At 51.7% G+C, this 22,734-nt stretch overlaps 1 protein-coding gene across 1 annotated transcript in view; it reads right to left on the reverse strand.

Annotated features, from left to right (window-relative positions):
- The window catches only part of nop2 (NOP2 nucleolar protein homolog (yeast)), a 38,202-nt gene that overhangs the window by 634 nt on the left and 14,834 nt on the right, over positions 1-22,734 (reverse strand). Inside the window, exons 5-15 of the mRNA XM_059955531.1 lie at positions 21,722-21,969; positions 17,263-17,324; positions 15,346-15,458; positions 13,213-13,412; positions 12,656-12,745; positions 12,294-12,381; positions 11,935-12,075; positions 9,670-9,809; positions 1,065-1,154; positions 653-775; positions 476-573 (exon numbers count right to left, since the gene is read on the reverse strand). Of these exons, the coding sequence (XP_059811514.1) occupies positions 476-573; positions 653-775; positions 1,065-1,154; positions 9,670-9,809; positions 11,935-12,075; positions 12,294-12,381; positions 12,656-12,745; positions 13,213-13,412; positions 15,346-15,458; positions 17,263-17,324; positions 21,722-21,969 (1,393 nt within the window). The remainder of the gene's footprint in view (positions 1-475; positions 574-652; positions 776-1,064; positions 1,155-9,669; positions 9,810-11,934; positions 12,076-12,293; positions 12,382-12,655; positions 12,746-13,212; positions 13,413-15,345; positions 15,459-17,262; positions 17,325-21,721; positions 21,970-22,734) is intronic.

Genomic DNA, 22,734 nt, shown 5'->3' on the forward strand with positions numbered 1-22,734 from the left:
GCAGGCTGGGAGTGGGGGTAAACACACACCCACTAAGCAGACCGGGGGGGTAAATGCAATCACAGTAAACAGAATGAGGGGTGAACACAGACCCAGTAAACAGAATGAGGGGTAAACACAGACCCAGTAAACGATGAGGGGTTATCACAGACCCAGCAAGCAGAGGGGTAAACACAGACCCAGTAAACAGAATGAGGGGTGAACACAGACCCAGTAAACAGACAGAGGGGTAAACACAGACCTAGTAAACAGACAGAGGGGTGAACACAGACCCAGTAAACAGACAGAGGGGTGAACACAGACCCAGTAAACAGAATGAGGGGTAAACACAGACCCAGTAAACAGAATGGGGTAAACACAGACCCAGTAAACAATGAGGGGTTATCACAGACCCAGCAAGCAGACTGAGGGGTAAATACAGCCCTGGTAAACAGACCGAGGGGTAAACGCAGACCAAGGGGAAAGCGGGCCTTACTTTGTGAACCCTTCCACGCCGAACTCCAGACCAGTGGATACAAGCTTTACGTTGCGTTTCTTCAAAGCGTAGTCCACAACCCACTCGTTCTCCTCGACCTGTGAGACAGAGAGGGAGTCAGGGTGGAAGGGTGAGCAGAGCTAGCTTGGACTGACAACGGGTCCCCATGGCACTCACCGTGACGGAACAGGTAGAGTAGACGAGGTAACCGCCCGTTTGGGAGTTCGCATCCACAGAGTCGATGGCCGAGAGCAGCAGCTGCTTCTGGAGCTGAGCACACTTCTTAATGTCAACGTCCTCCTGTGGGGGAGTGGCAGAGTCAGTGTGGGCAAGGGAGGGTGAGGCGAGGCGAGAGGTGTTGGAGTGGCGGGAAAGGGGGCAGAACGGAGCGAGAGGAGAGGGGGCGGTGGGGAGAGAGGAAGGGCATGTCAGGGCGAGGGAGAGGGGGAAGGTGGAGGGAAAGGGGATGGAGGAGGCATGAACGGGGAAGGAGTAGGAAAGAATAAAGTGAATGAGGGGGGGTGACAGGGAGGAAGACGAGGTCACGGGCCCGTGTTCGATGGTCCAGCGTACACAGGGCTCCACACACCTTGTTGGTCTTGACAGTGGGATCCTTCGAGATGACACCGGTCCCGCTGCAGGGTGCGTCCAGTAGTACACGGTCAAATCCCCCCATCACCTGGGCAAACAGGGCAGAGTGAGTCACACCCAGAAACCCAGCCAGTGGTGAGTCAGTGCTGGCTTTACCCTCCCGATCACTGTCCCAGACTCTGGGCTCTGGGTTTGGGGAGGGTTTAAATCAGTCCCCAGATCACGCTCCTTTTCCCTGTTCCAGCGACCCCTGAGTCAGGGAGGGAGGGGGTGAATCAGTCTAGGTTTACTGTCCTCCACCTGGGCCACTGTACCCGATGGCAGTAACCGAAACGCTTCCGCGCACAGAGAAACTTCCTGTCTGTGTTACTCTGGATTTCCTACCTCTGCAGGATCTCTCGCGTTCATAAAGAGGAATTACGAAGTTTTGATCCAACTTTAAGACCGAAAGATAGAGGAGAATTCCACCTTGAGGCCCATCGAATCTGCTCCAGCATTTCATCGTGGCTGATCCATTTTCCCTCTCAGCCCCCCAATCTCCTGCCTTCTCCCCATATCCCTTCACACCCTGACTAACCAGGAATCTATCAGCCTCTGCCTTAAATACACCCAGAGACTTGGAATCCAGAGCCACTCGTGGCAACAAAATCCAGATTCACCACTCTCTGGCTAACAAAAAACCCTCCTCATCTCCGTTCTAAAACGGGCCGGCACGGTAGCGTAGTGGTGAGAACAACGCTCTACAGTGCCAGCGACCTGGGTTCAATTCCTGCCCCTGCTCGTGAAGAGTTTGGACATTCTCTCCCTGTGACCGTGTGGGCTTCCATTTTCATTTTTAGAATCTTTTTATTGGTACATAATCTTCTACAGCTATAAAATGATCCAAAACTTCAACAAATTGATATATACACAATTAATAAAGCTGAAGAGAAAAAAGCTGATCGTAATAAAATGAAAATGAAAAGAAAAAATTTTTATATATGGAAAAGAATGAAAAAAACAGAGAACCCCAACTAAAAAAAACCCCACTAACTACAAAACAAGGAAACAACCCATTAGGAATCAACCCCCGGAGCAATATGTCTTACCATTATATATATAAAATTCATCAACTGCCAATTCATGTTTATACAGAATAAGATTGGAAGGAAACCATATAAAATAATTCAAATTAAATGATAAAATTTGGCCAAAGAGCCCCATCTTCTCTCAAAATTGAATCGAGACTGCGTGGGTTTCCTCCCACAGCCCAGAATCATACCCAGTTGGTAGGTTAATTGGTCATTGCAAATTGTCCCGTGAGGACTGATTCGTGTCTCGGAGTATTCTCTGATGCTGTGCCCTCTGGTCTGAGACTCTCCCCCCCATAGGTTACGTCCTCTCTACCCCCACTCTGTCCAGGCCTTTCAATGAGGTCACCCCTTATTCTTCTGAACTCCAGTCAGCAGAGGCCCAGAGCCAAACACTCTTCACACTGGGAGTCATTTTCACGCGCCTCCTGATACGTCTCCAGTTTCAGCACGTCCTTTCTACGATAAGGGGCCCAAACCTGCTCACAAAACTCCAACTGTGGCCTCACCAGTGCTTTACAAAGTATCAATGTTACATCCTTGCTTTTGTATTGCAATCCTCTCAAAATGAATACTAACATTAAATTTGGCTTCTGCACCAGACTCAGCCTGCAAATTAACCTTCAGGGAATCCTGCACAAGGACCCCCAAGTTCCTTTGCACCTCAGATTTTTGAATTTTCTCTCCATTTAGAAAGGAGTCTTCCATTTTATTTCTTCTGCCAAGGTGCAGGACCCATACACTACCCAGCACTGTATTCCATTTCTTTTCCCATATCTCCTATCTGTCTAACTCCTTCTGCGGACAGGGCCAACAAGCTTAACCTGTTCTCCAACAGATTTGACACTGGCCTCTGCCCATCCCCCACACGATTCATCTGTTGTCGGCCCCCAACCAACACATACGCCACCTCCCCTCCTACCCCTCCTCACAGTCCCCCACACTGCTCTTGTGACTACACCCCTTCCACACCTGATACCACCACGGTGGGCTTCACAGCTGTACAGGTGAGGAGACAGCTGAAACGTCTCCACCCAAGCAAGGCTGCAGGCCCGGATGGCGTCACCCCCAGGGTGCTCAAAGCCTGTGCCCCCCACCCCCCCAGCTATGTGGAGTACTTCACCATGTTTTCAACCTGAGCCTGACTCTCCAGAGGGTCCCTGTGCTGTGGAAGACGTCCTGTCTCATCCTGTACCGAAGTTTTCTGATTTCCGATTTACCGAAGTTTTCATAAGTTTTCTGATGACTCTACCATCGTTGGATGCATCAAGGGAGACGAGGCTGAGTACAGGGCGACGGTGGGAAACTTTGTCACATGGTGTGAGAAGAATCATCTGCAGCTTAATGTGAAAAAGACTAAGGAGCTGATGGTGGACCTGAGGAGGGCCAAGGCACCGGTGACCCCTGTTTCCATCCAAGAGGTCAGTGTGGACGTGGTGGAGAATTACAAATAACTGGGGATACGAATTGACAATAAACTGGACTGGTCAAAGAACACTGAGGCTGTCTACAAGAAGGGTCAGAGCCGCCTCTACTTCCTGAGGAGATTGAGGTCCTTTCAACATCTGCCGGACGATGCTGAGGATGTTCTCCGAGTCTGTGGTGGCCAGTGCTATCATGTTTGCTGTTGTGTGCTGGGGCAGCAGGCTGAGGGCAGCAGACACCAGCAGAATCAACAAACTCATTCGTAAGACCAGTGATGTTGTGGGGGTGGAACTGGACTCTCTGACAGTGGTGTCTGAAAAGAGGATGCTGTCCAAGTTGCATGCCATCTTGGACAATGTCTCCCATGCACTCCATAATGTACTGGTTCGGCACAGGAGTACATTCAGCCAGAGACTCATTCCACCGAGATGCAACACTGAGCGTCATGGGAAATCATTCCTGCCTGTGGCCATCAAACTTTACAACTCCTCCCTCAGTGTATAAGACACCCTGAGCCAATAGGCTGGTGTTGGACTTATTTCCACTTGGCATAATGAACTTATTATTATTTAATTATTCATGGTTTATATTGCTATATTTCTACACTATTCTTGGTTAGTGCGACTGTAACGAAACCCAATTTCCCTCAGGATCAATAAAGCATGTACGTCTGTCTGTATTGGAGAATAAGGTTGTAACGTTTGCTGTGTGGCCAGCCTTGTGTTTGCTATTTGTTATGTATCCAATTTATTGGCCAGAATATGATCTCTGTATTGTCTCTGTACTATTGAGCGCATCAGTGCCTTCAGAATGTAGCTAACAGTAAAAGTAAGCATGTAGAGATTACGGTGGTAGACAGGATCATGGAGTGGAGTGATGGTATAGTGACCAGTCAAGGCCGGGAAGGGGGACACGTGTTCCAGAGAGTAGACCACAGCAAGTATGGACTACTGAGCAGAAATATTGGTGGCGAATCGAGAAGCTAATGTGCTGGTGATAAGCATTGCAAGTGAATAGGGTATGCTAATGTAACTGAGATAGGAGACGAGGGTATGCTAATGTAACTGAGATAGGAGACGAGGTTATGCTAATGTAACTGAGATAGGAGACGAGGGTATGCTAATGTAACTGAGATAGGAGACGAGGGTATGCTAATGTAACTGAGATAGGAGATGAGGGTATGCTAATGTAACTGAGATAGGAGACGGGGTATGCTAATGTAACTGAGATAGGAGACGAGGGTATGCTAATGTAACTGAGATAGGAGACGAGGGTATGCTAATGTAACTGAGATAGGAGACGAGGGTATGCTAATGTAACTGAGATAGGAGACGAGGGTATGCTAATGTAACTGAGATAGGAGACGAGGGTATGCTAATGTAACTGAGATAGGAGACGAGGGTATGCTAATGTAACTGAGATAGGAGACGAGGGTATGCTAATGTAACTGAGATAGGAGACGAGGGTATGCTAATGTAACTGAGATAGGAGACGAGGGTATGCTAAAGTAACTGAGATAGGAGACGGGGTATGCTAATGTAACTGAGATAGGAGACGAGGGTATGCTAATGTAACTGAGATAGGAGACGAGGGTATGCTAATGTAACTGAGATAGGAGATGAGGGTATGCTAATGTAACTGAGATAGGAGACGGGGTATGCTAATGTAACTGAGATAGGAGACAAGGGTATGCTAATGTAACTGAGATAGGAGACGAGGGTATGCTAATGTAACTGAGATAGGAGACGAGGGTATGCTAATGTAACTGAGATAGGAGACGAGGGTATGCTAATGTAACTGAGATAGGAGACGAGGGTATGCTAATGTAACTGAGATAGGAGACGAGGGTATGCTAATGTAACTGAGATAGGAGACGAGGGTATGCTAAAGTAACTGAGATAGGAGACGGGGTATGCTAATGTAACTGAGATAGGAGACGGGGTATGCTAATGTAACTGAGATAGGAGACGAGGGTATGCTAATGTAACTGAGATAGGAGACGAGGGTATGCTAATGTAACTGAGATAGGAGACGAGGGTATGCTAAAGTAACTGAGATAGGAGACGGGGTATGCTAATGTAACTGAGATAGGAGACGGGGTATGCTAATGTAACTGAGATAGGAGACGAGGGTATGCTAATGTAACTGAGATAGGAGACGGGGTATGCTAATGTAACTGAGATAGGAGACGAGGGTATGCTAATGTAACTGAGATAGGAGACGAGGTTATGCTAATGTAACTGAGATAGGAGACGGGGTATGCTAATGTAACTGAGATAGGAGACGAGGGTATGCTAATGTAACTGAGATAGGAGACGAGGGTATGCTAATGTAACTGAGATAGGAGACGAGGGTATGCTAATGTAACTGAGATAGGAGACGGGGTATGCTAATGTAACTGAGATAAGAAATTACTATAAAGAATACTGTGTACTAGGCTCAGCGGACAATTAGTGACACGTTCATTAATTGTCTCAACTTTTGTTTGCAAATAAAGGCTTAAATTTCTCGAAGAATCTTCTGCGTCTCCTGGTTATTTCAAGAAACTACGACATCTGTAGCATCCAAATGGCGTGCTGCTTCACCGGTCTTCGTATCGTTCGCAAACATAGCCACAGAGCCATCAGTTCCACCATTCAAGTCATTTGACACAGAATGTAAAAAGAGTTGGTCCCAACACAGACTGTTATGGAACACCACTAGCCACTGGCTACCAACCAGAAAAGGCTCCCTTTATTCCTACTCTTTGCCTTCTGCAAGTCAGCATCACCTTTATCAATGCTAGAATCTTTCCTGTAATACCATGGGCTCTAAACTTGTTAAAAAATCTTTGTGCTTTTTATAAATGACCAGGATGAGGAACTGGAGGGATGGGTTCGTAAATTCGCTGATGGCACAAAGGTTGGGGGTGTTGTGGATAGTGCGAAGGGCTGTCAGAGGTTACAGCGGGACATTGAAAGGATGCAAAACTGGGCAGAGAAGTGGCAGATGGAGTTCAACCTAGGTAAGTGTGAAGTGGTTCATTTTGGTAGGTCAAATATGATGGCAGAATGTAGTATTAATGGCAAGACTTCGGGCAGTGCGGAGGATGAGAGAGATCTTGGTGTCTGAGTCCATAGGACACTCAAACCAGCTGCGCAGGTTGACTCTGTGGTTAAGAGGTGTATTGTGTACTGGCCTTCATCAATCGTGGAACTGAATTTAGGAGCCGAGAGGTAATGTTGCAGCTCTATAGGACCCTGGACAGACCCCACTTGGAGTACTGTGCTCAGTTCTGGTCGCCTCACTACAGGAAGGATGTGGAAACCATAGAAAGGGTGCAGAGGAGATTTACAAGGATGTTGCCTGGAATGGGGAGTATGCCTTATGAGAATAGGTTGAGTGAACTCGGCCTTTTCTCCTTGGATCGATGGGGGATGAGAGGTGACTTGATAGAGGTGGAATGGGCTGCTGGCGGCAGTGGTGGAAGCGGAAACAATAGGGTCTTTTAGGGTGGCTAAATGGAGCCTAGAAAAATAGAGGGCTATGGGTAAAGCCTAGGTAGTTCTAAGGTAAGGAGACGTTTGGCACAGCTTTGTGGACTGAAGGGCCTGTACATTTTCTATCTTTCTCTGTGTGGCACCTTGTCAAAGGCCTTCTGAAAATCTAAGTACACAACATCCACCAATTCTCCTGTGTGTCTGTCCTGCTTGTTATTTCTTCAAAGAATTCCAACAGGTTTGTCAGAAAAGATTTTCCCTTGAGAAAACCGTGCTGACTACGGCCTACTTTATCGTGTGCCTCCAAGTATGCCCGGTACTGCATCCTTAACGACCGATCCCAACACCTTCCCAACCATTCAGGTCAGATTAACTGGTCTATTACTTCCTTGCAACACACAGAAAATGCTGGATTAACTCAGCAGGCCAGGCAGCATCCATGAAAAAGAGTGCAGTCGACGTTTTGGGCCGAGACCCTTTGTCAGGACCGGAGAAAAGAAGATGAGGAGTCAGAGTTAGAATGTGCGGGGAGGGGGGAAGGAAGAACCACAAAGTAATTGGTGAAACCGGGAGAGGGAGGGAGGGGTGAAGCAAAGAGTTGGGAGGTTGATTGGTGAAAGAGATACAGGGGTGTAGAAGGGGGAATTTAATAGGAGAGGACAGAAGGCCATGGAACAAAGAAAGGGGGGGAGGAGCAGCAGATGGAGGTGATGGGCAGGTAAGAGGAAAGGTGAGAGAGGGAAATGGGGATGGTATTACTGGGTTCCAGAAATTGATGTTCATACCATCAGGTTGAAGGCTACCCAGCCAGTATATAAGATGTTGCTCCTCCAGCCTGAGCGTGGCCTCATCGCGACAGTATGGACATGGATGGACATATCGGAATGGAACCACTTCTGACATCCTCTTTCATATTTAGCAAAAAAATTGAATTAATGAATGCTACGATCCAATCAGCAGCTACTGCCCGAAGATTTTGACTACACCACCTGATCGAGTAACATTAACTTTACTGTAAGTTGTTTTAGAAAGGCATAGAAACATAGAAAACCTACAGGCCTCTGACAGCCCTCCTCACTATCCACAACACCTCCAACCTTTGTGTCATCCGCAAATTTACTAACCCATCCCTCCACTTCCTCTTCCAGGTCATTTATAAAAAACAAGTAGAGTAAAGGTCCCAGAACAGATCCCTGAGGCATCCCACTGCTGACCGACCTCCATGAAGAATATGACCCATCTAGACCCGGCATCTCTGAAAATTCCTTCTGAAAAGCTGTCTGACTCCAATTGAAACGCTGCAATATGCAGAAGCAAAATTTAACAAGTTACGGTCACAGTATCTCGGCGATACAGTTTGTTGGAGTGACAAGGTGAAAGAGCCAATTGCATCTGTTAGTTCTGGCACCGATACTGTTCCGCGTGCATGTAATCACTTGGGTAATAGATTTCCTGAATTAGATGGGATCAGAGAATGGCAAGGTTTCGACCCTGCTGCTGTTGAAAACACAACCGATTCTGAGTTTGTAAACAAGAATGCTGCACGACTGGCAAAATAACACTCAGCTACCATTGCGACCTACGACAAGCCTCAAAAAGGTGGCAGCAACACTGTGAATGTTAAAGAATGTCCTTTCTGAGAAAGCTAAGACTGGTTCGATTGAAACGGCCACTGATATTTGAAATATGCACCAAGAGGCTCAGAGTAGGAAGAACTGACAATTTTTGCTGACATCATTGGAAATTTTCAAGCTCCCAGTGCTAACTGTGAATGCGGATTTGGTTTCGTAAACTTAATCAAATGTAAATCCAGAAATAGTCGAAAAGTGGGACCTTTGGATGAACTGATGAGGATTTAGATGAATCTTTCATCTGGATGCGAAATTAAGCTGGACGGTGTTACAAACAGAGGAGAAATACAAAAGATTTTCTTTGCAGTACCGTATTTCATGACACACTTCAATAAATAAAATCAAAAGCCTGTGATTTTTTTTGTTTTCTTTCCAGATATTCACAGTATGCATTTTTCCAATCAAAACATTTAAATTGCCCTAAACACTAATGTTAACATTTTAACAAGTTAAATGTTAACGTTAAAGTTAACATTCAGATTAACTTTCTACAGGGGCACAATTGAGAGCATCCTGACTGGCTGCATCACTGCCTGGTATGGGAACTGTCCTTCCCTCAATTGCAGGAACCTGCAGAGAGTGGTGTGGACAGCCCAGCGCATCTGTAGATGTGAACTTCTCACTGTTCTGGACATTTACAAAGAAAGGTGTGTAAAAAGGCCCAAAGGATCATTGGGGACCCGAGTCACCCCAACCACAAACTGTTCCAGCTGCTACCATCCGGGAAACGGTACCACAGCATAAAAGCCAGGACCAACAGGCTCCGGGACAGCTTCTTCCACCAGGCCATCAGACTGATTAGTTCACACTGAGACAACTGTATTTCTATGTTATATTGACTCCTGGGGTACATAATATTTACTATAAATTGCACATATAGAGAGAGATGTAACGTAAAGATTTTTAATCCTCCTGTAAATAATAAAGTCAAGTCAATATGGTTCTCAGGCTCTCCTGCTCCGAGCAGTGGCCGGTCTGGAGGGGGGTGGAGGACGTACCTTGGGGAAGTCTCTGCCGTCACAGTTGGAGACGATGGCGTTGGTGACACCGAGCCGATGAAGGTTCCCCACCACGCTGCGCAGACGCTCTGCGCTGGGGTCGTTGGCCACAATTACCCCCGTGTTCTTCATTAACTGGGCTGCGTGCCAACAGTTAACAGTCAGACCAAGAAACAAAGCCCAGGGCATCCCCACCTACCTCTCCCTCCCATCTGCCAGATTTACCCCTGTTACTCCATCCACTACCCTTTCAACTCTCCCCCAGTTTACCCCTCTCCCATAGAACCATGGAACATTACAGCACAGAAACAGGCCTTTTGGCCCTTCCTGGCTGTGCAGAACTATTTTTCTGCCTAGTCCCACTGACCTGCACCTGGACCATATCCCTCCAAACCCCTCTCATCCATGGACCAGTCAAAGTTTTTCTCAAATGTCAAAAGCGAGCACGCATTCACCACTTCATCTGGCAGCTCATTCCACACTCCCACCACTCTCTGCGTGAAGAAGCCCCCAACAATGTTCCCTTTAAACTTTTCCCCCTTCACCCTTAACCCATGACCTGTTTTTTTCTCCCCTGACCTCAGTGGAAAAAGCCTGCTTGTATTCACTCTATCTATACCCATCATAATTTTATACTCCTCTATCAAATCACCCCCTCATTCTCCTACGCTCCAGGGAATAAAGTCCTAACCTATTCAATCTTTCTCTGTAACTCAGTTTCTCAAGTCCCAGCAACATCCTTGTAAACCTTCTCTGCCCTCTTTCAACCTTATTAATATCCTTCCTGTAATTAGGTGACCAAAACTGCACACAATACTCCAAATTCGGTCTCACCAATTTCTTATACAACCTCACCATTACATTCCAACTCTTATATTCAATACTTTGATTTATAAAGGCCAATGTACCAAAACCTCTCTTTACGACCCTATTTACTTGTGACACCACTTTTAGGGAATTATGTGTCTGTACTCCCAGATCCAACTTTTCTACTGCACTCCTCAGTGTCCTACCATGTACCTTGTATGTTCCACCTTGGTTTGACCTTCCGAAGTGCAACACCTCACACTTGTCCGCATTAAACTCCATCTGCCATTTTTCAGCCCATTCCTCCAGCTGGTCAAAATCCCTCTGCAAGCTTTGAAAACCTTCCTCACTGTCCACTACACCTCCAATCTTTGTATCATCAGCAAATTTGCTGATCCAATTTGCCACATTATCATTCAGATCACTGATATAAATGACAAATAACAATGGACCCAGCACTAATCCCTGTGGCACACCACTAGTCACAGGCCACCACTCAGAGTAGCAATCCTCCACCACCACTCTCTGGCTTCTTCCAGTGAGCCAATGTCTAATCCAATTTACTACCTCTCCATGTATACCTAGCGACTGAATCTTCCTAACTAACCTCCCATGTGGGACCTTGTCAAAGGCCTTACTGACGTCCATGTAGACAACATCCACTGTCTTCCATTTATCCATTTTCCTGGTAACCTCCTCGAAAAACGATTGGTCGGACATGACCTACCACGTACAAAGCCATGCTGACTGTTTCTAATAAGTTCCTGTCTATCCAAATACTTGTAGGTCCTCTTAGTATTCCTTCCAATAATTTACCTACTACCTATGTCAAACTTACCGGCCTATAATTTCCCGGCTTACTTTTTGAGCCTTTTTTAAGCAACAGAGCCACATGAGCTATCCCCTTTCTTTCTTCTCGTTTCCCTAACACCTCCTTTTCCTCCAGCTCCCCATTCACTTTCCTCTCTGCCTTTTCTTCTACCTCTCGCCTGCCACTTCTTCTCTCTGCCCCATTGCCCCCTTTCCCATCTCCCCATCCACTCCCACTCCCTCATTCTCTCCACAAACTGCTATCCCTCTGGCCTTATCCCCCTCCCCTTCAGCTCTCCCTCCCTCGTCCACCCCGTCTACTCTCCCTGCCCCCTCAGTTGCCCTTACCTCCCTTCTCCCCACCTCTCCGCTCCCTGCTCATCCCCTGCCAGTCTCCATTCTGCTCCCTCTCTGAGCCCCAACTGCCGCTCTCCGTTGGCCCCCTTCTCTGCACACTCCATATCCACTGCACCTCTCCCCATCCTCTTCCCCTTCCTTGCACACTTCCACCTCGACTCTCTCTGCCCCTTCTCCGCACCCCATCCGTCACTCTCCTCCCTTTCTGCCTCTCCTATGCCCCACCTCCCTGTACCCAAGATGACCCCCCCGCCCCTCAGCTCGACCTCGTGCTCCCCGCTCCCCACTCACCACAGTAGGTAGTCTTCCCCCCTGGGGCGCAGCTCATGTCGAGGAGCATCTCTCCCTCCTGAGGGGCGAGGGCCATCACCGGCAGCAGGCTGGAGGCACCCTGGAGCATGTAGTGGCCCGCAAGGTACTCGGGGGTGGCTCCTGGGGACAGGACACAGGGTCAGAGAGTTCGAGGTGGAGGCGGGGAGGGAACAGGAGGGGATGGAATGGGAGGGGTGGGAAGGCAGCAGGAATCCAGATCAGATAGGTCAGGGGGCAAGAGGATGAGGGTGGAAAAGGGGGAAGGGAGGGTAGACAGGGAGCAATGATGGCGAGAGAGGGTGGGAGACAGACAGAACCTCGTTCGCCCCTGAACTCACCGATGGGCACGGCAGAGTCGAAGATGACCAGGCCAGTCTTTGACCACTTGCCCAGTGGGTCCAGGTTCACCCCGCGGTTGATCAGCGCCTGTGCAGAGAAGAGGCGGTCAGCCAGTCCCAGTCACTCCACCCTCCCCGCGCACACTGTCCCTCACGTCGAGCGAGGGCGGGGGAGGTCACGCACGGAGAGACACCACATATCCCCCCACCTCACCGCAGCCGGGACTGACCCCACACCGTCATGCGCCTCACGGACTCCAGTTGCCCGACCCCACTGCCACCCCAGGTATCTCCCTCCTTCTCCCCAGCCAATGCCTGTCCCCTTTACAGCGAGACGTCCCACCTCTCCCCCACCCCCTCACCTGGGCCAGGTCCCGCCGGCGGGTTTTCAGGGTGTTGGTACGGACGGTCACGGGTCGCTGAACCTCACTGGCCTCCAGGAACTCCAGCAGCTGCGAAGGGAGGAGAAGGGGGTCACGGTCACAGGAGGGCGAGGGCTGTTCCCTCCTCCCTCTCTCTCCCCTCTCCCGTTCTCTTTATCTTAACCATCCAGCAACCCCCCAATTTAACCCTCGCCTCATCACAGAACAATTTACAACGACCAACTAACCTACCAGCCGGTATGTCTCGGGACTGTGGGAGGGACCAGGGGCACCTGGAGGAAACCCACACAGTCTTGGGGAGGGAGAGCGTGGAAACTCCTCACGGGCAGCGGCGGGAATTGAACCCTGGTCACTGGGACTGCAGAGCGTTGCGCTCACCGCTACCTCTTACCCCACCTCTTACCCCCTTCCCTTCACTGCTCTCCCTATTCTAGCTTTTTCTCCCTCCCTTTCTTCCCTTCTCCATCCTCCGTCCCCCTCCTTTCATGTCTCTCCCTGCCTCTTCCATCCTCCCGCCCCCTCTCTCCCTACCCCACCTCCGGCAGAGGGAACAGCTCCATCAGCTTCTCGATCAGGTAGCTGTTGTAGCTGTAGTAGGCGGCCAGGTCTCTGCGAAGGACCTGCAGGTACTCCTGCCGGTCGCGGCCCTCCTCCCGTCTCCCGCGGAAATCCGCCAGCACCTCCATCGTGTCCTGGATCCTCTGGAAGATCAGCTTCAAGTCTGGGGGCTGGCTGGGTAGGGTGGAGTGAAGGAAAGGGTAACAGAGCTCTCCCCTATCGCCCCCACCTCACAAGACTCTCCAAAGTGGAGAGATTCCACAGAGGAGCTAGCAGCTTGCGAGTGCAACTGGTTATCGAGAAGGCGAATGCAACCTTGAAATGCAATTATTTCTAGAAGGGATTGTAAAGCGCTTTGTTAAAGCACCACACAGGAAGTGGGCCGTTGCAAAAAAAATTTCCTGCCCATCAGTCCGTGCAGCCATTTAAAAAGAAATTGCAGGGAATGTCGGCAGCGAGGCTTTGTCAGGAGCTTGAAGTGAAATGGTACCTTCGCAGATTTTTACAGATGCACGGTGGAGAGGATTCTGACTGGCTGCATCCCCGCCTGGTATGGAGGGGGCCTCTGCACAGGATCAGAGAAAGCTACAGAAAGCTGCCAACTCTGTCAGCTCCATCGTGGGCGCCAGCCTGCCCAGCATCCAGGGCAGCTTCAAACAGGTGGCATCCAGCATTAAGTACCCCCATCACACAGGACATTGCTACCATCAGCGAGGAGGTACAGGAGCCTGATAAGACACACTCAGCGTTTCAGGAACTGCTTCTTTCCCTCCTACGTCAGATTTCTGAACGGACAGTGAACCCATGGACACCTCCTCTGTATTCTCCTTTCCTTTCTTCATTCAATTTAATCTTCTTTTTCTGTATCTGCTCCCTGTTACTATTGAAGGTGAGGACGTATTGTGGAGGGGGTGGGGGGTGCACCTGGATGACAGACGAGTGGAAACCAACACCGAGGCTGGGTACAAGGGTCAGAGTCGCCTCTACCTCCTGAGGGGACTGAGGTCCTTTGGAGGATGCATGCCTTTCCTTCACGTGTTCTACCAGTCTGGTGTCATCAGTCCAATCTTCCGTGCGGTGATGTGCCGGGACAACACGGTTGATGCCAACAGGCTCAATGAACTGATTAGAGAGTCTGGCTCTGTTATGGGAGTCGAACTGGACACACCAGACGCCGTGGTAAAACAAAGGACCCTACGGAAAATACTGGACAATGTTTCTCACCCTCTGCATGCCACCTTGGCTGAACAGAGGAGAACTTCTAGTAATAGACTGAGACAACTGTGCTGCTCCAAAGAGCACAATATGAGGTCAGTCTTACCCTCAGCCATTAGGGTCCATAATGAGTCAGCCTCTCACTGGGGAAGTGATGACTCCCCTTCTGTTTGACTGTATGAGGTAACTTAATTTTTACTCTTTCTTACTTCACTTCTAATATTTATAAATATGTGCACGTAATGCTACTGTGACACTGCAATTTCCTTTGGGATCAACAAAGTATCTGTCCATCTATCTACATGCTCATGGTCTTGCTTACATATTGCAGAGGAGTGCTGCTGCAAAATGATCCATTTCACAGCACACGCCAGTGACACTGACCCTGAAGGCACTGACAAACCACTGGAGGAACTCCGCAGACACTGTTGACGGAGACGAGTGGACAGTCGGCGTTTCGGGTGCACGGGGTAGCAAAGGGTTTCGAGGGACGAGGCACAAGCCCAAGCCGGAGTCTGGTCAACGGGGGCCAGTTCGACACTGAACTGGAAAGCACCTGCAGACGCAGCCTTGGCCCCCCCCCCCCCCCCGATCCAAGGAACGATGAGCCGGCGACGGGGACAGCTGGCGGGAACGATCCCGAGGACGAACACACGCCTGGGAGGGTGGTGGGGGGTGCTGGGGGTGGAATCTCATTGAAAGCTGCCAGGATGGAAGTCGCAGGGGTAGAACAGACACGGGAGGGAGGGAATTTCTGCCACCCGAGGGCACGGCCTCAGAATAAAGACTTGCTTCGACGGGGATCTTGGCCGCCACGGATCAGCACGTTTCTGAGGTGTGTCGCTCTACAAGACCCTCGCGGATCACCACACACACACACAAAACAGAAAGGATATCTTCCCGGGCAATCTCCTGCCCACTCGGCAGTGTGAACCTCTCGACCTCTGCCACGTTGATCTGCACCTCCTCCTCCTCCTCCTCCGCTGTCCCTCCATCCTCTTTGACTGGCCTGGAACAGATTCATCCGTCTGAGTCATTATGCCAACCTACCAGGGAGCTCTCCCACACACCTGCCTCCCCTCGCCGTGCGGGGGCAGGGGGGGATGGAGATGGAGCACCGTCGGACCATTGCTCCTGCATTCAGCAAGCTGCCCATCTCTCCTGGCAGTGTACGTCCCTCAGGCCCCCGAGAGGAGAGCTCCCGCAGGCCCCCGTCCCCACATGCAGGGAGCCCCTTCAGTCACCCCCATCCCCATGCGAGGAGATCGAAGACCCTCAAGGTCCCTAATTTGGTCACCGAATTACAGGAAGGATAATAATAAGGTTGAAAGATGTTGCCAGGACTTGAGAAACTGAGTTACAGAGAAAGTTTGAATAGGTTAGGGCTTTATTCCCTGAAGTATAGAAGAACGAGGGGAGACTTAGAACATAGAATAGTACAGCACATTACAGGCCCTTCAGCCCACAATGTTGTGCTGACCCTCAAACCCTGCCTCTCATATAACCCCCCATCTTAAATTCTTCCATATACCTGTCTAGCAATCTCTTAAACTTCACTAGTGTATCTGTCTCCATCACTGATTCAGGCAGTGCAATCCACGCACCAACCACTCTGAGTGAAAAACCTTCCTTTAATATCCCCTTTGAACTCCCTCCCCTTAACTTAAAGCCATGTCCTCTTGTACTGAGCAGTGGTGCCCTGGAGAAGAGGCGCTGGCTGTCCACTCTGTCTATTCCTCTTAATATCTTGTACACCTCTATCATGTCTCCTCTCATCCTCCTTCTCTCCAAAGAGTAAAGCCCTAGCTCCCTTAATCTCTGATCATACTCCATACTCTCTAAACCAGGCAGCATCCTGGTAAATCTCCTCTGTACCCTTTCCAATGCTTCCACATCCTTCCTATACTGAGGCGACCAGAACTGGACACAGTACTCCAAGTGTGGCCTAACTAGAGTTTTATAGAGCTGCATCATTACATCGCGCCTCTTAAACTCTATCCCTCGACATATGAAAGCTAACACATAAGCTTTCTTAACTACCCTATCTACCTGTGAGGCAACTTTCAGGGATCCGCGGTCATGTACCCCCAGATCCCTCTGCTCCTCCACACTACCAAGTATCCTGTCATTTACTTTGTATGACTTGATAGAGGTGAATAAAATTATGACGGGTATAGATCGAGTGAATACAAGCAGGCTTTTTCCACTGAGGCCAGGGGAGAAAAAAAAGGTCATGGGTTAAGGATGAAAGGGGAAAAGTTTAAAGGGAACATTGGGGGGGGGGGGTTTCTTCACACAGAGAGTGGTAGGAGTGTGGAATGAGCTGCCAAATGTAGTGGTAAATGCAGGCTCACTTTTAACATTTAAGAAAAACTTGGGACAGGTACATGGATGAGAGGGGTTTGGAGGGATATGGGCCAGGTGCAGGTCAGTGGGACTAGGCAGAAAAATGGTTTGGTGCAGGCAAGAAGGGCCAAAAGGCCTGTTTCTGTGCTGTAATGTTCCGTGGTTCTATGGTCCCTCAGCCGTACATCGAGAGAGCACTCGAGGGGCCTACTGTATCAGGGGTGCTTGCTCAGTCCTGCAGGCCAGGAGTTCCCTCAAACCCACACTCCTGTACACGAGGGAGCTGCCTTTGACCACACTTGACGGAGCTTACTCACCACCATCTCCGATAGACACTGACTCCGTGGAGCTCCCTCAGTCATCTAAGATCGGGAGCTCCCTCTGTCCCTCTTTTCGATACAGGGGAACTCTCTCGCCACACCACCCAGATTCCAGTCCCCGTCCCACTCACCCAGTCAGCCACTCACCGAGTCTGCGCTAGTTTCTGTTTCTTCCTCAGGCGCTCAGCAGCCCGCTCGATCGGCAAGAGCTGGGGACAAGAGGGAGGCAGATATCACAAGCAATGCCACTCTCCCCACCCCTGGCACACTCCCCCAAGATTTCATGTCCCCGCAACAGTTACAGCCCAAAGCTACAGAACAGACACAGAATGAATTTCCCTCCACACCGTCCCATCACACTCTCCCAGGGTCAGACACAGAGTGAATCTCCCTCCACACCGTCCCATCACACACTCCCCCGGTCAGACACAGAGTGAATCTCCCTCCACACCGTCCCATCACACACTCCCAGGGTCAGACACAGAGTGAATCTCACTCCACACCGTCCCATCACACACTCCCCCGGTCAGACACAGAGTGAATCTCCCTCCACACCGTCCCATCACACACTCCCGGGGTCAGACACGGAGTGAATCTCACTCCACACCGTCCCATCACACACTCCCGGGGTCAGACACAGAGTGAATCTCCCTCCACACCGTCCCATCACACACTCCTGGGGTCAGACACAGAGTGAATCTCCCTCCACACCGTCCCATCACACACTCCTGGGGTCAGATACAGAGTGAATCTCCCTCCACACCGTCCCATCACACTCTCCCGGGGTCAGACACAGAATGAATCTCCCTCCACACCGTCCCATCACACACTCCTGGGGTCAGACACAGAGTGAATCTCCTTCCACACCGTCCCACCACACACTCCCGGGGTCAGACACGGTGTGAATCTAACTCCACACCATCCCATCACACACTCCCGGGGTCAGACACAGAGTGAATCTAACTCCACACCATCCCATCACACACTCCCGGGGTCAGACACAGAGTGAATCTCCCTCCACACCGTCCCATCACACACTCCTGGGGTCAGACAGAGAGTGAAGCTCCCTCCACACCGTCCCATCACACACTCCCGGGGTCAGACACAGAGTAAAGCTCCCTCCACACCGTCCCATCACACACTCCCGGGGTCAGACACACAGTGAATCTCCCACCACACCATCCCATCACACACTCCCGGGGTCAGACACAGAGTGAATCTAACTCCACACCGTCCCATCACACACTCCCGGGGTCAGACACACAGTGAATCTCCCACCACACCGTCCCATCACACACTCCCGGGGTCAGACACAGAGTAAAGCTCCCTCCACACCGTCCCATCACACACTCCCAGGGTCAGACACAGAGTGAATCTCCCTCCACACCGTCCCATCACACACTCCCGGGGTCAGACACAGAGTGAAGCTCCCTCCACACCGTCCCATCACACACTCCCGGGGTCAGACACACAGTGAATCTCCCACCACACCATCCCATCACACACTCCCGGGGTCAGACACAGAGTGAATCTCCCTCCACACCGTCCCATCACACACTCCCGGGGTCAGACACAGAGTGAATCTCCCTCCACACCGTCCCATCACACACTCCCGGGGTCAGACACACAGTGAATCTCCCTCCACACCATCCCATCACACACTCCCAGGGTCAGACACAGAGTGAATCTCCCTCCACACCGTCCCATCACACACTCCCGGGGTCAGACACAGAATGAATCTCCCTCCACACCGTCCCATCACACACTCCTGGGGTCAGATACAGAGTGAATCTCCCTCCACACCGTCCCATCACACACTCCCGGGGTCAGACACAGAGTGAATCTAACTCCACACCGTCCCATCACACACTCCCGGGGTCAGACACACAGTGAATCTCCCACCACACCGTCCCATCACACACTCCCGGGGTCAGACACAGAGTGAATCTCCCTCCACACCGTCCCATCACACACTCCCGGGGTCAGACACAGAGTGAATCTCCCTCCACACCGTCCCATCACACACTCCCGGGGTCAGACACAGAGTGAATCTCCCTCCACACTGTCCCATCACACACTCCCGGGGTCAGACACAGAGTGAATCTCCCTCCACTCTATCCCATCACACACTCCCGGGACCAGACACAGAGTGAATCTCCCTCCACTCAATCCCATCACACACTCCCGGGGTCAGACACGGAGTGAAGCTCCCTCCACACCGTCCCATCACACACTCCCGGGGTCAGAAACAGAGTGAATCTCCCTCCACACCGTCCCATCACACTCTCCCGGGGTCAGGCATACAGTGAATCTCCCTCCACACCGTCCCATCTCACACTCACCCGGTCAGACACAGAGTGAATGTCCCTCCACTCCATCCCATCACACACTCCCGGGGTCAGACACGGAGTGAAGCTCCCTCCACACCGTCCCATCACACACTCCCGGGGTCAGACACAGAGTGAATCTCCCTCCACACCGTCCCATCACACTCTCCCGGGGTCAGACATACAGTGAATCTCCCTCCACACCGTCCCATCTCACACTCACCCGGTCAGACACAGAGTGAATCTCCCTCCACTCCATCCCATCACACACTCCCGGGGTCAGACACAGAGTGAATCTCCCTCCACACCGTCCCATCACACACTCCCGGGGTCAGACACAGAGTGAATCTCCCTCCACACCGTCCCATCACACACTCCCGGGGTCAGACACAGAGTGAATCTCCCTCCACACCGTCCCATCACACACTCCCGGGGTCAGACACAGAGAGAATCTCCCTCCACACTGTCCCATCACACACTCCCGGGGTCAGACACAAAGTGAAGCTCCCTCCACACCATCCCATTACACACTCCTGGGGTCAGACACAAAGTGAAGCTCCCTCCACACCGTCCCATCACACACTCCCGGGGTCAGACACAGAGTGAATCTCCCTCCACTCCATCCCATCACACACTCCCGGGGTCAGACACAGAGTGAATCTCCCTCCACACCGTCCCATCACACACTCCCGGGGTCAGACACAGAGTGAATCTCCCTCCACACCGTCCCATCACACTCTCCCGGGGTCAGACATACAGTGAATCTCCCTCCACACCGTCCCATCTCACACTCACCCGGTCAGACACAGAGTGAATCTCCCTCCACTCCATCCCATCACACACTCCCGGGGTCAGACACAGAGTGAATCTCCCTCCACACCGTCCCATCACACACTCCCGGGGTCACACACAGAGTGAATCTCCCTCCACACCGTCCCATCACACACTCCCGGGGTCAGACACAGAGTGAATCTCCCTCCACACCGTCCCATCACACACTCCCAGGGTCAGACACAGAGAGAATCTCCCTCCACACTGTCCCATCACACACTCCCGGGGTCAGACACAAAGTGAAGCTCCCTCCACACCATCCCATTACACACTCCTGGGGTCAGACACAAAGTGAAGCTCCCTCCACACCGTCCCATCACACACTCCCGGGGTCAGACACAGAGTGAATCTCCCTCCACTCCATCCCATCACACACTCCCGGGGTCAGACACAGAGTGAATCTCCCTCCACACCGTCCCATCACACACTCCCGGGGTCAGACACAGAGTGAATCTCCCTCCACACCGTCCCATCACACACTCCCGGGGTCAGACACAGAGTGAATCTCCCTCCACACCGTCCCATCACACACTCCCGGGGTCAGACACAGAGAGAATCTCCCTCCACACTGTCCCATCACACACTCCCGGGGTCAGACACAAAGTGAAGCTCCCTCCACACCATCCCATTACACACTCCTGGGGTCAGACACAAAGTGAAGCTCCCTCCACACCGTCCCATCACACACTCCCGGGGTCAGACACAGAGTGAATCTCCCTCCACACCATCCCATCACACACACCCGGGGTCAGACACAGAGTGAATCTCCCTCCACACCGTCCCATCACACACTCCCGGGGTCAGACACAAAGTGAATCTCCCTCCACACTGTCCCATCACACAATCCCGGGGTCAGACACAGAGTGAATCTCCCTCCACACCATCCCATCACACACACCCGGGGTCAGACACAGAGTGAATCTCCCTCCACACCGTCCCATCACACACTCCCGGGGTCAGACACAGAGTGAATCTCCCTTCACACCGTCCCATCACACACTCCCGGGGTCAGACACAAAGTGATGCTCCCTCCACACCGTCCCATCACACACTCCTGGGGTCAGACACAGAGTGAATCTCCCTCCACACCATCCCATCACACACTCCTGGGGTCAGACACAGAGTGAATCTCCCTCCACACCATCCCATCACACACTCCCGGGGTCAGATACAGAGTGAATCTCCCTCCACACCGTCCCATCACACACTCCCGGGGTCAGACACAGAGTGAATCTCTCCCAATGACATTCGATCTCACTTTCCTGGGGTCCAGTACAGAGTGAAGCTGTATCGCAGGAGGGTGGAGTGTGTCGGAGCACGTAGGTTTTCCAAGAGTATTTGCCTTGTCTGCGGATCAGCCCTCTGTCTCTCCATAAAGGGCCACAGGATTGTCAATCAGTGACCAACCACATTCTCAGTACCGGTTCAGACACACTGTATGCTCTTACCTCCTCATCCTCCCCCTCTTCCTCCTCATCCCCCTCGTCCTCATCCGAGCAGACCCCGAAGTCATCAAGCGGCAGGTCACTGCCAGAGTCGGATACCGAGGGCGCATCCTCCTCCTCCTCCTCCGAGCCCAAAGACAACAGGCGGGGCCGGGGCGCCCCGGTCTGGCCGGGCTGCTGCTGGGCCGTCCTCTGCCCCCTCGGCTGGGGCCGCTGGCTGTCCTCGTCGCTGAAACCCTGGGGGACGTCAGCTGACAACACAGAGGGGGATAAAAGAGTGGGGGGCGGTGTCAAGGGATGAGGGGGGAGAGGGAGATGATGGGGACAGAAGGAAGGGGATAGGTAAGGAGGGAGAAGTGGAAGGAGGCCAGCTGAGGGGAGGTGGATGCCGGTGGCTAAAGGCATGGTGGGTGTTACTGAAGGGGGTTGGGGAGGAGCAGATAAGCTGTGAGGGGCAAGGGAGGGAGTGAGTGGGTGTAAGTGGAGGAAAATAGCGCAGGCAGGAGAGGGAGGGTTGAAGGTATGAGGGAGTGGAAGGGAGGTGGGAGGAACAGCAAGGCGTGGGGGAAGATGACCTCCTCAGGGAGGTGGGGTGCAGTGGGAGGAACAGCAAGGTGTGGATTGTGGAGGGCGTGGGGGAAGATGACCTCCTCAGGGAGGTGGGGTGCAGTGGGAGGAACAGCAAGGTGTGGATTGTGGAGGGGGTGGGGGAAGATGATCTCCTCAGGGAGTGGAAGGGAGGTGGGAGGAACAGCAAGCGTGGGGGAAGATGACCTCCTCAGGGAGGTGGGGTGCAGTGGGAGGAACAGCAAGGTGTGGATTGTGGAGGGCGTGGGGGAAGATGATCTCCTCAGGGAGTGGAAGGGAGGTGGGAGGAACAGCAAGTGTGGGGGAAGATGACCTCCTCAGGGAGGTGGGGTGCAGTGGGAGGAACAGCAAGGTGTGGATTGCGGAGGGGGTGGGGGAAGATGATCTCCTCAGGGAGTGGAAGGGAGGTGGGAGGAACAGCAAGCGTG

This window comes from Hypanus sabinus, chromosome 32 (assembly GCF_030144855.1).
Source record: "Hypanus sabinus isolate sHypSab1 chromosome 32, sHypSab1.hap1, whole genome shotgun sequence".
Classification (NCBI taxonomy): Eukaryota; Metazoa; Chordata; class Chondrichthyes; order Myliobatiformes; family Dasyatidae; genus Hypanus; species Hypanus sabinus.